The sequence below is a fragment of the Heteronotia binoei genome, chromosome 21 (genome assembly GCF_032191835.1).
Source record: "Heteronotia binoei isolate CCM8104 ecotype False Entrance Well chromosome 21, APGP_CSIRO_Hbin_v1, whole genome shotgun sequence".
NCBI classification, from domain to species: domain Eukaryota; kingdom Metazoa; phylum Chordata; class Lepidosauria; order Squamata; family Gekkonidae; genus Heteronotia; species Heteronotia binoei.
Window position 1 is genome coordinate 61,984,922 of NC_083243.1, and position 11,715 is coordinate 61,996,636.

At 41.5% G+C, this 11,715-nt stretch overlaps 1 protein-coding gene across 1 annotated transcript in view; it reads right to left on the bottom strand.

Moving 5' to 3' along the window:
• Positions 1 to 11,489, bottom strand: part of COCH (cochlin) — a 44,320-nt gene extending 32,831 nt beyond the window's left edge. Inside the window, exons 1-4 of the mRNA XM_060262291.1 lie at positions 11,218 to 11,489; positions 11,056 to 11,103; positions 10,815 to 10,856; positions 1,382 to 1,538 (exon numbers count right to left, since the gene is read on the bottom strand). Coding sequence (XP_060118274.1) covers positions 1,382 to 1,538; positions 10,815 to 10,856; positions 11,056 to 11,095 — 239 coding nt within the window. The 5' untranslated portion in view covers positions 11,096 to 11,103; positions 11,218 to 11,489. The remainder of the gene's footprint in view (positions 1 to 1,381; positions 1,539 to 10,814; positions 10,857 to 11,055; positions 11,104 to 11,217) is intronic.
• Between the last annotated feature and the right edge of the window lie 226 nt (positions 11,490 to 11,715).

Consider the following 11,715-nt stretch of genomic DNA (forward strand, 5'->3'; position numbering starts at 1 on the left):
CCCCATCTTCCCATGACCTCATAGAGCAGCTTGCAAAGACACATGGACCATAGTAGATACCTAGTTACTATTTCCCTGCTGCAATGCAATAAGGTTTGGAGTTATCTACTACTCTGTCTATTCATTATCAAGTGGCTGAGACTTGCTCCCTGACCCCCTCATGTCAAGCTACTCTCTGCCCAAACTCCTTTTCCCCCATTCTGTGATCTCTCCTTGGGGCTCTGATGCAGGGGAGATGATGCTGGGATCAATGTTATCCATCTTCATGATGCCACTGGACCTTTGTTTTATTTAACTGTAAAATAGGACAGAAGTCCAGTGTCACCTTAAAGACCGATGACATGTGGTTCACTATGAGCTTTCAAGCATTGTGGATAGCCGCAACAGACTGAATTGGCCACCCCTCTGCGGTCCTAACAATGAAATTATCAAGTAAAAAAACAAGTTATATTATTATTTAATTTTATCATATTTTTATTTTATCTTATTTGAATAATTTTAATTTTTGTTGAATGAAAATGCTTTTATATTCTCCTTATTTCTATAGTGTGACTTGGAACTGTGATACTAATCCACTTTCAAATAGGAGGCAATTATGTGCAGAGGCAAACCCACCTCTAACCTTCATCAAGTTTAGAGCATCTTCTTGGTAAGCAGAAGGTCCCAGGTTCCATCCCTGGCATCTCCAACTAAAAAGGATCCAGGCAAATAGGTGTGAAAAACCTCAGCCTGAGAACCTGGAGAACCGCTGCCAGTCTGAGTAGACAATACTGACTTTGATGGACTCGGAGTCTGATTCAGTAGAAGACAGCTTCGTATGTTCATATATTCACCCAGAACTTATGTTTAAACCTTGAGGGCCAAATTTATTAATGAGTTCCAATAGTGAAGCAAATTCTTTAGAAGAGTTCTTCGTCAAGGTTATAACAACCAACAATAGCTAAAAATTGGTGCATAATGCAGATGCCTGGCACTGCTTTCCATTGCTTTTGAGGCAGGTGAAAGGACATATATCCATGGCCTTATATATATCACTGAAAACTCATCATTTTTGTTCCTTGGTGGAGTCATCTCCAAAATAATGCCACTTAAGGTTAAATGAACTTGGAATACAGCACTCAAAGTGAATGACAAGTACCATCTTTGACATGTTGCTGCTCCAGCAGAAAAAGGGGATAAAGTTTAGGGAGTCATGATCTGAACAGAGCATTGTACCTTCACTGAAGAATTCCCAAAGCATTAATGCACAGCAATTTTGCTTAATTCAAAATTGTTTCTAAATCTGAGCTCTGCCAGCAATAGAACTGTCTGGGCTATTTTAGCCAAGTTCCTATCTGGGTAATTTACCATTGATTTCCATTGACTTAATAAACAGGCTTACCTGTGAACAGCAGCTCCACAGACACTGGACAAGGAGGCATACACAACATTTCCAAAGACACTGTACTGCCATATAGGACAGTTTGCTGGACAAAGGACATGTGCTGTCTCACTTCTGATATCTATTCCTCTTGTGTGGCATGTAATGGGAACAGGGGCTACAGAGAAAAAGAAAGATGACATAAAATTTAAGTCTGATACAAAACTCAGTATACCACCTGCAGTACAGTTTATTGCTACTAATATATTAAAGGAAGCATAAATAAAAATACTTAATAATTTAGGTTTTTAATTTAACTACAATTTAAATATAAATAGCTTTGATTTTTAGTTTTGCATTATGTATACACTCACTACATTAACAACACACTGCAATCCTTTTGCTTGCAACTGAAACAAAAAAATATTAAAGAATAATCCAAAACAGGTCTACTTAGAATCCTGTTCAGGTCTATTCAATAGTTCTTACTCTCAGGATGTTTATATGGGTAGCTTCCTTCTGTTTCTGTGTGATACAGCTTTTGCATATCTTATTTCAGCTTGCAAACAGTATGATTTTTAGTGAGTAATATGATTACATAAATGGTACATCTATGAAAAATTACACATCACAAAAACATTGAAAATGCAGTGTTATTTTGTTGACAATTGTAAGCCATCCAATGAAAAACACAGGCATTCTCTTTGGTGCTAATTGTTTATTATTTATTATTGTATAGTTCTCAGGGCAGATTACAAACTTTAAAACAATACAATAGGAACAGTATAAGACATACAATAAACAATTCCTCCTGAACAATTCAATTTTACTATAACCCTATTCTTGTAATAAAAAAGCCCTCTGGAACAATTCCATTCTACACATTCTGTAGTGTGACAGAAGGGAGGTGCCTTTCTGAACTTCTCAAGCAGGCTATTCTACAACAGAGAATGTTTAGTTACAGGTAACTGATGATCTTACCCATTGGCACAGTAATGTCACAGTAAAGATCAGTGGAATTCTCTACTGGTATGTTTATTTATTCAGCACCGGATCTACATGTTTTTTGAGGGGGGGGGGAATTAAAAAAATGATGCCCCCTTATGGGCCATTCTATCTTATGATCCCATAGAATACAATGAATTCTATACCCAATTTGTTGCTCCCCCTCCGTCAGCGCCTGGGGCAAGCACCCCCTTTGCCCCCCCCTAGACCCGGCCCTGTATTTATTCACTTCATCTATACCAAACCTTTCTTCTCAATGGGGATCCAAAATTGCATACACCATTCTTTGTTCTCCTACAACCATGTGAGGTAGGTAAAGCCAAGTGTGTGTGACTCACCCAAGGTCACCAAACATACTTCCATGACAATGTGGAGATTTAAACCTGAGTCTCCCAAATACTCTAACTACACCATTGAATTGTACAACTGAAAAAAACTACAACACAGAAGCCTCTGAAGCTTCAGATATGGAAACAGTAATTGTTATATGTGTAGAGCATCTGTGTTAATGTATCTATTTGTGACATCAGCACAAGGTCACTGATAATTGGCTTGATTGTCATTTACATTCTGTCTATTATATTGTTTACCCTACTCTTCCTCCATGGACACATGGTTTTCCTTTCCTTTATCTCCATAACAACCCCGTGAAATAGGTTCAGCTTATAAAAAGTTATGTAACTGGCCCAAGAGTAGTCAGTGAGCTCTACAGCTGAGTAGGGATTTGAACCTAGCTTCTCCTAGTCCTAGTCATGCCACATTTATTTTTAATTACTGAACATATTTTTAATATATAGAATCAAAGAGTTGAAAGGGATCTCCAGGGTCATTTAGTCCAGCCCCCAGAACAATGCAGAAAATTCACAAATACCTCACCCCACACCCCAGTTAACACCTGCTTCATTCCCAGGAATGGTTATATGGTGGTTATGTGATGACATAGGGCTGGTTTGCACTTATCCGTCTATATTTTTGTAGTTTACTCATTCTCTTTCTGCTCTTAATGTAAAAACTTCAAGCATTTTTGTTAATGTTAATATTGCAGTGCTATATCAGTGATTTGATAGCTATTGAATAACTAGTTTAAATAAGAAATTTAAGATTTCGAATCATAAGATGGAAAGTGTTAGACTAAAAACCATGATATGGTATGTTACCAAAATATGGTAACATAAATACAAGAGTCAGCTAAATAAATTATTAGTAATTTTAACTACGTTTCCATTTTTTTTCATTTTTTTCTGGGGAACGTACAATTGGCATTGCTAATTAAACCAGCTTGACAACTCAGATAATAGGGGTTACACTTCAGAAACAACTAAAGGAAATTCAGCATTCCATTTCCTCTAGCTTGCTGCTGCTGCTCTGGTTAGGCTTCACCATCCTAGACTATTGTGTTCAGTTTTGGGCACCACAATTAAAAAAGGATATAGACAAGCTGGAATGTGTCCAGAGGAGGAAAATGAAGATAGTGATCTGGAGACCAAGTTCTATGAGAAAAGGTTGAAGGAGCTGGGTATGTTTAGCCTGGAGAGAAGACAACTGACAAATAATATTATCACCATCTTCAAGTACTTGAAGGGCACTCCTATAGAGCAGGGGTAGCCAACGGTAGCTCTCCAGATGTTTTTTGCCTACAACTCTCATCAGCCCTAGCCATTGGCCATGTTGGCTGGGGCTGATGGGAATTGTAAGCAGAAAACATCTGGAGAGCTACCGTTGGCCACCCCTAATATAGAGGATTGTGCAGAGTTGTTTTCTGTTGCCCCAGAAGGTCAGACCAGAACCAATGGGTTGAAATTAAATCAAAAGAGTTTTCAGCTAAACATTAGGAAGAACTTCCTGACAGAGCAGTTCCTCAGTAGAACATGCTTCCTGGGAAGGCGGTGGGCTCTCCTTCTTTGGAGGTTTTCAAACAGAAGCTAGATGACCATCTGACAGCTATGCTGATTCTGTGAATTAGGCAGATCATTAGAGGGAGGGCAGGAAGAGTTGCATCAGTGCTATTTTTTTGCCATCTTCTGGGCATGGAGAAGGGGTAACTAAGAGTGTGGAGAAGCTATTTGTGAATTTCTTCCATTATGCAGGGGGTTAGACTAGATCAGGGGTGGCCAACGGTAGCTCTCCGGGTGTTTTTTTGCCTACAACTCCCATCAGCCCCAGCCATTGGCCATGCTGGCTGGGGCTGATGGGAGTTGTAGGCAAAAAACATCTGGACAGCTACTATTAGCCACCCCTGGATTAAATGACCCTGGAAGTCTCTTCTGACTCTATGATTCTATACTACTACTCCTATTTACTACTACTGGGTTGGTTCTAGTTGGTTGATGAATTGGTCCTTCATGTCTTTACTCTTCCTGCTGCAACTCCCTGACCTTGAGAAGCCACTTCATGAGATCAGCAGACCCTTGGAAAAGGAATGCTCTTTAAACATTAGCCAGAAACTGAAGAAATGGCACAGACTATTTTTGCTATAAATGTTGAATGCACACTTCATAGAACAGAGGTGATTAAAATGCTGGTCTATGCAATAGATGTCACAGAAAGCTAGGGGAGTGAAAGGGGTAGCATAATATTTGGGGGAACACCTCCTCTCCTCTGTTTAGGAATGCAAGTGTGGGACACAGCTTTTGTTAGGAAGACCAGAAGCCTGCAGAAGCAACATCTTTAAGGGTTAACACACAGTCTGGAACAGAAGACAGAAAAAATTAGTATCACAGTGCAGATCTGAGACCAAGACAGTAAACATACCATCCTTATCTCTAACAGAGATAAAACTTTCACTATGCCCTACTGAATATCTAACTGTGTTTCTAAGTAACAATAGAGGTAGGGGGTTCTTATACCTCAAACCAGATTTAAGCAGTCAAGACAGATGCATGCATATTGAATTTTTTTGCTATGCCAGTTTGTAGCCACTGAATTGATACCAACCTTGCAAAACATATCAGCAATGTGAAGCTGACTCTTGCAGTGAAATTATGCTGGATGTTGCAGCCAATTAGTATATATATGTGCCAACATGTGTCAACATGTCATCATGGGTATATAAGGCTTTGACCACTCTAAAAGGGGGTGGAGCAGCTTGGTATGCAGGCCTTGGCTTAGCTCTGCTCCACAATGTATTGCAATAATTTCCCCCCCCCTCCTCACTTGGACTTCAGCTGCATGTCTTTTATTGGGCAAAGACATGCAGATTGCAGACTTATGCAACACATGGGATGCAGCATGGATGATTGTACTGGAGAGGAGAAATCAAAAGAAATTTTCTTTGCATGAGTGGAAATACCCTTCCCCTAACTCTTTTGAACTCCATGTACTCTTTTGCATTCTGTAAAGGAATACATAAATCAAACTCTTGTAAAAGTCTCTTGCATTCTCCATATAGCACAGAAACCATTTTAAAATACTGTATTATTATGAAAACTATTTATTCCTATTAGATGACCCTTGAGGCCCCTTCCAACTCTATTACTCTATGAAAAGAGATTAAGCAAGTTCTTCTAGGGATATAGGATGACATCTGTCTTCTGTTTTGAACCTATAAAGGAAACAACAAAACAAAAAACTACAAGTTAACATGAAAATTTATTTGTAAGCCATTTTTATTTTAACTAAGAATAAGGCCATTTGTGAAGGAAAATACAACAGGCTGTAGAAAGAGGCTCTGAGTGAGTGCCCCCCCTTGCTGTCTTCCCACCCACCTACCCAAATGAAGGCATTCACTCCCTCCCACCCTTGGTGTCTTCCCATCCACCCCCAACTTCCCACCCTCACCCCTCTTTTAACTACCACCCATCCCAAACACTCTCAGCTACGCCTGCACCCTTTGCACTCTACTACTCCCCTCTACTCATGACATTCACTCATCCTTACTCTTATTATCTCCCCCCCCTTCGCCTTCACTCACTCCCCCACCCTTGCTATCTTCCCACCCACTTTGCAGCTGAAACAGATGCTGCCTTCCCCACCCCTGCATGTTTGTGTGTGTGTCCCTGTGTCTGTGGTGGTTCAGAGCCCTGAAAGAGGCCCAGACTAGAGATAAGGAAGAATAATGATGGTGGTTGCAGGCGGGGGGGGGGGGAGCATGACAATGGTCATACAGACATTGAAGCTCAGCTTTTGTTTGCAGTGCATTGTTGCCACCTTTTCCTGTCATATTCAGTCTTACGGCATTTAGCAGCAGTGTGAGTTTGTGGGGTGATCTGCTTTTTTGTTGCCTGGCATGATTGTGTATGTGCCTCAAGGCAGCCATTTTCTGTAAGGGAACTGATTTGACTTCAGCTTTCCATCTCCTCCACCCTCCCTGCAGCCTCTACCTAGGAAAAGGACAGTCTTTCTTTGCAGTGAGGACCAAAGCAGCTTACATCATTCTTCTCTCCCCCTTTGAATCTGAACAACAACCCTGTAAGGTAGATTAGGCTGAAAGTCTGTGACTGATCTGAAATCACCCAGACAGCTTCCACAGCAAGAACCTGGGTCTGGCAGACCCTGCCCTGTAGCACTAACTCCTATGCTACGTTGGTTGTCACGGGGGGGGGGGGGGGGCTGCTGCTGAACAGTAGCAAGCATCTAGGCTTAGGGTAACCAACCACTAGGTGGAGCCTTAAGATCTCCTGGTACTGAACTCCAGACAACAGATCTCTCTCGCCCTGGAAAAAACAACTGCTTTGGAGGGTGGACTCTATTCAGCTGAGGCCTCTCCCTTTAATGACAGAACCAAAGTTGGTTGCCTATCAACAGCCACTGCATAGCAACTTCCCCAGTGCTCAGTCCTCGTCTGTCCTGGGGCAAGGCTAAAGGGAGGAGGGAGGGAGGGAGTGATAGGAAAGAGGCGGCTTATGGCCTCTGAGGAAATGCTTCCAGCGAGGCCAGGCCTTGCTGCCTAGTTGCATTACCACCTTCATTTCCTGTCTCTCTGCTGCTGCTGCCTACTTTCTCTTTCAAATACCACGGAGAGTCAGTAGGCAACAGCAGGCAGGAGAAAGGAGTGGACTCAACCAATGGAAAACAACAGAACTTGAGTGGTGGTTGACTGGCCAATGACTGATGGAGTGCACACCACAGCCAATGGGAGAGCTGGAAAGTGCCAACATACTTGGCATTTTATTTATTTATTTTTATGATGAAGTGAGAGTGATATAAGCACAAAGAAATGTAAAAAAATATCATTCTGGGGGCAGGACATCTGTATCCCAACCTGTGGGCTATGTTCATGGTTCTAAAACTGAATTGGGAAACTCATTCACAGTGATAAACAGATAATATGCACTGTCCAAGTAATTCTTCAGTTGCTACTAAATTAATGCCTAGTGTACACAGCAATGCACAAAGCCTATTGATTACAAATTCATAAGAATCTTATAAATATAAATGAAAACCATATTTCAAATATAATATAAATATATATCCAAATTATGTTTGAATATCTTAATATATTCATTCATTTAGAAAATTTCTATGATGCTTCTCCAAAGAACATGCATGAACTGCCTTACAATGTAAAATGTGACAAAACATTAAATAGCATGAAAATTAAACAAAATCCTAGCATTACCCCTGCCCAGTATACACATTTATATAGAAATCCAATGTTCACAAACTATAAATTATAAGTTTTTGTGAGAAATGTAAAAAATAGGTCAGGTTTGTACTCTGCTAAAACCATATTCATGTTTGAGATCACATATTACTTTTATGGTTAGGGAGATATTTTGAAATTTTGCTATTACAGTTATAAAAAAGTAAAGGTCCTAAATACAAGCAAAACTAACAGTGAAATTCTAAATCATTAAACTCGTCTAAGCCCATTGGCTTCTAGATGGATTTAGAAAGGTAGGACTCTGTTCAGGATTGCACTGGATCACATATCCTTTGCAGAACAGTGATAACTTTAATTGCCTAAAAAGGGGAAACCTTTACATGGTACAAATCAAATACCTTTGAAATATAATTTTCAGCTATATTTAAGTTACAGGTGTTATAGGGTATCTTTGTTCATCCTCCAGAGTTAGTCTTTCGTTGCTAGCTTTCACTGCACTTACTTAAGATGAAAAGGAAAGTCTCTTTTACTAGTTTATATTGCTGCTTTCCAGAGCACAATACTCCTTTGTGACAAAGTTATATAGGTCCTTTAAGGGCTGCCAATTCCATCTTCTGAGAGGTTTTCAGATCTTACTATTGTAAATAGTACACATGCACATTCACACTGAAGGTCTCACTGTCTCACTCAACATTATGGAAAGAGTTCCATGTTCCCATTCTGATGAAGATTAGGCAGGGATATGGCTTTTTTCAGATCAAGTTCTCTTCCACTGAATGATATTAAAAATTCTTCATTGGAAATGTGATCCCTTTCCGAAAAATAATTTGATCTCTTCACATGAATGGATGAACTTATCTTAGTTTTTCTGGCCTTCTTGTGCTCCTGCTCTTCTTAGCTTCTTGGGTAATTCTGCTCTTCTTAGCTATAGAATTCCAATTTTTGGGTAACATCATCATTTTGCTTATATCCTTGCTCATATCAGGCACTTGCTCCAATAAACTTTGCATTGATTCTAAATGGTGAAACATGTGCAGTCTGAAAACTGTTTCTTGTAGTCATAAAATGTGATTGACAATCCAATCCGAAACAAGTCTATTCAGTTTATGATGTTGGTTGTTTCTCATTACTTATTATTTAGAATGAGTACTGAAAAATATATTAATATCCTCACCTACCCCCTTGCTACTGGGTAGCAAGAACAAAACCAAAATCCACAGTTCACCTAATCCCCAAGAGGGAATGTAAACCAGTTAAGACTGATGAGGACTATTACTAAGAAAGTAGCCATAGTGGATCTTCCATTTTCTTATTCAAGTCCACTTTGTAAAAGCTGGTGCCAGGAAGAAATGTAATGTTATATTCATTCCTGTTGTGTTCTGTACTTCTACTGCTACAATTGTGTTCCATTATCTATATGAACCAAGTACTACTGTTAACAATTACAAGAGAATATAATTAAACTGGTATTCTATATAATAATATTTTATACCTTGTAATTATCTTGTCCATGCAACCACTGGAAATGGTTCTACCCAGCCATTTACACATGCCTTAAAGACTTTTTGAAAACTCACCATTAGACACAAATAATATTACAGCCTTAAAGTTGATAAACACCATACAGTAATGATGCCATAATATCAATAGGAGTTATATTTAGCGCCACCAACTAAATTACTTTCAAGTCACAACTAGGTGCATTACCACAGATGATTCAGTAGTTCAAAGATCTGTACCAATACTCCCCTTTACAAAGCCAATAGAAACTTGTGGTATAGTTTGGATGGAGAAAAGAGCATTGCTAGCACTAGTCAAACTGAATCCAGAGCTGCTACATTTGCTTTAAAATGAACAAAGAATCTAATCACAAATATTTTGCATTACACATGGTTTGGCATAAGACCACATACACAATAAACCACCCTATTAGACTTTTTTTCCTCAGATACCCCTGGCACATTGCAGAGAAAACAAGATTTTATGAGACTCAGAGAAATTTTGAAACTTGGGAAAACTTCAAAGGCAGACTGTAGTGCCATAACAGCATCTGCAATATTGCAAAAAAGTTTAATTAAAAGTTCAAACTAGGTGTGTGCCCACTTAGGCATGCCTAAAACTACTATCTAGATTGTGTCTCATGATAATAGTGAATGCCCCCCATCCACACTAAATTTTAAACTAGTCCCTATGACATGACTGCCCCATAAAACCATGCATTTATTTTTAAAATGTTAATGTTTTTAGCTTTCCCAAAGCTGTGAACAGATACACACAATATCGGTCTTGGTAAAAACAAGAACACAGTCACTTACCTGATGGGCTTTGATATCTTCAGTGAGATTTCACTGTGATTAAAACATTTAAGTTACCCTCACTATTCAGTTTTACTGATCCCTCCAATTAAAAGGCAGAGGGGGGTGGGGGGAGAAACGACACACATACAGATGCATAGACAAATACCATTTTTCCCTAACCTTACTGTTAGCTGTAACAGAACATATTTTAGGGTGAAAAGGGGAAGCTCTAGAGTCAAGAGATACACCTGACCTCAGATACATTAATTTATTTCCAGATAGCTGTGGTATTTAATTACATTTGTTCACTGCTTTTCAACCATAATGATTCTCCAAACATTTGAAACAGGATGGGGGGGGGGCTTCCTGCACAGGTAATTGAAAATATAGGCAAAAGACATTCTGGAAATAGCCCATAATGGAGTAGAGAAACTACCTTGGAACAGAACATCCCTCTCTAAGCACTTAGGCAGACAAAATGGTAAGATCTCTGAAGGCAATTGTAAGATTCAACTGCCTTTCTCCTCTCAGCTATTAGAAGCATACTTCTGATTTAAGGTAAAAGGAACAAAAAAGTTGTTATCCACCAAGAAAGACTTTCAGAACTCACCTGAGCTGTCGCCCTGGGAGGGACTGGCCAGAGAGAAAACACCTGAAATCAGAAAAGGGGTGTGTGTGTGTGTCAAAGGGAGCCCTGAGGAAGCGGGAGAAAACAAGCACTGAGCAGTACCCCAAAGACAGGCTGGCTGGCTCCAGGAGCCCCCAGTCCTTCTCGAGGGTATCGTGTGCGCGTGTGTGGGAAAGGGACCCCCCACCCCCATGATGGAATACAGCAGGAGTTCCATACGCACCTAGGAGGAGGAGGAAGAAGGGGGCGGCATTGGGAGCCATGGCTGCGCCTGTGAAACAGAGACGACTGCAAGTCAGCCACGAAGGGGTTAAGCAGAGGGGCGCTATTCTCCCCCTCCCCCAAACTGGAGAGACAAGGGGGGGGGCGGGATTGCCTCCAGCACCTGCTACTGGAAAGGCTGCGGGCTCGGCGGGGGTGGCTGTCGAGGGGGAGCTGGCCCTTTGGGAAGGAGGAGAAGGCCCGGGCCAGGCCAGGCCAAGAAGGGAGGCTTTGAGGAGCGGGCTGAAGGAGATGCGCAGGAAAGCGCCGGCCGCTGGGATGTCTGCCTGGACCAGCGCTGCGAGCCGGAGGGACCGCGCCGCCAGGCTTTAAACCCTGCCCAGGCGCATGAGCACTGGGCCGGCAGCGACTGCCTGGGTGGCCTGGGAAGGCGGCTGACCCGCAGGGGGGGGGGGAGGGGGGGAGCGGCGAGCGGGCGGGCGGGCGGGCCGGCGCCTTTGGCAGGGCAGCGCTGCCTTCTGACAGAGCGGCAGCTGCAGGCGGGTAGCGGTGCCTCAGCTGCCAACAGGTGCGCTTCGCTCTAGCGCGACCAGCTCAGCGGGCGGCGGAAGCCCGCGCTTCCCCTCCCGTTCCCTTCCCGAACGGTCAACAAACCCACCTG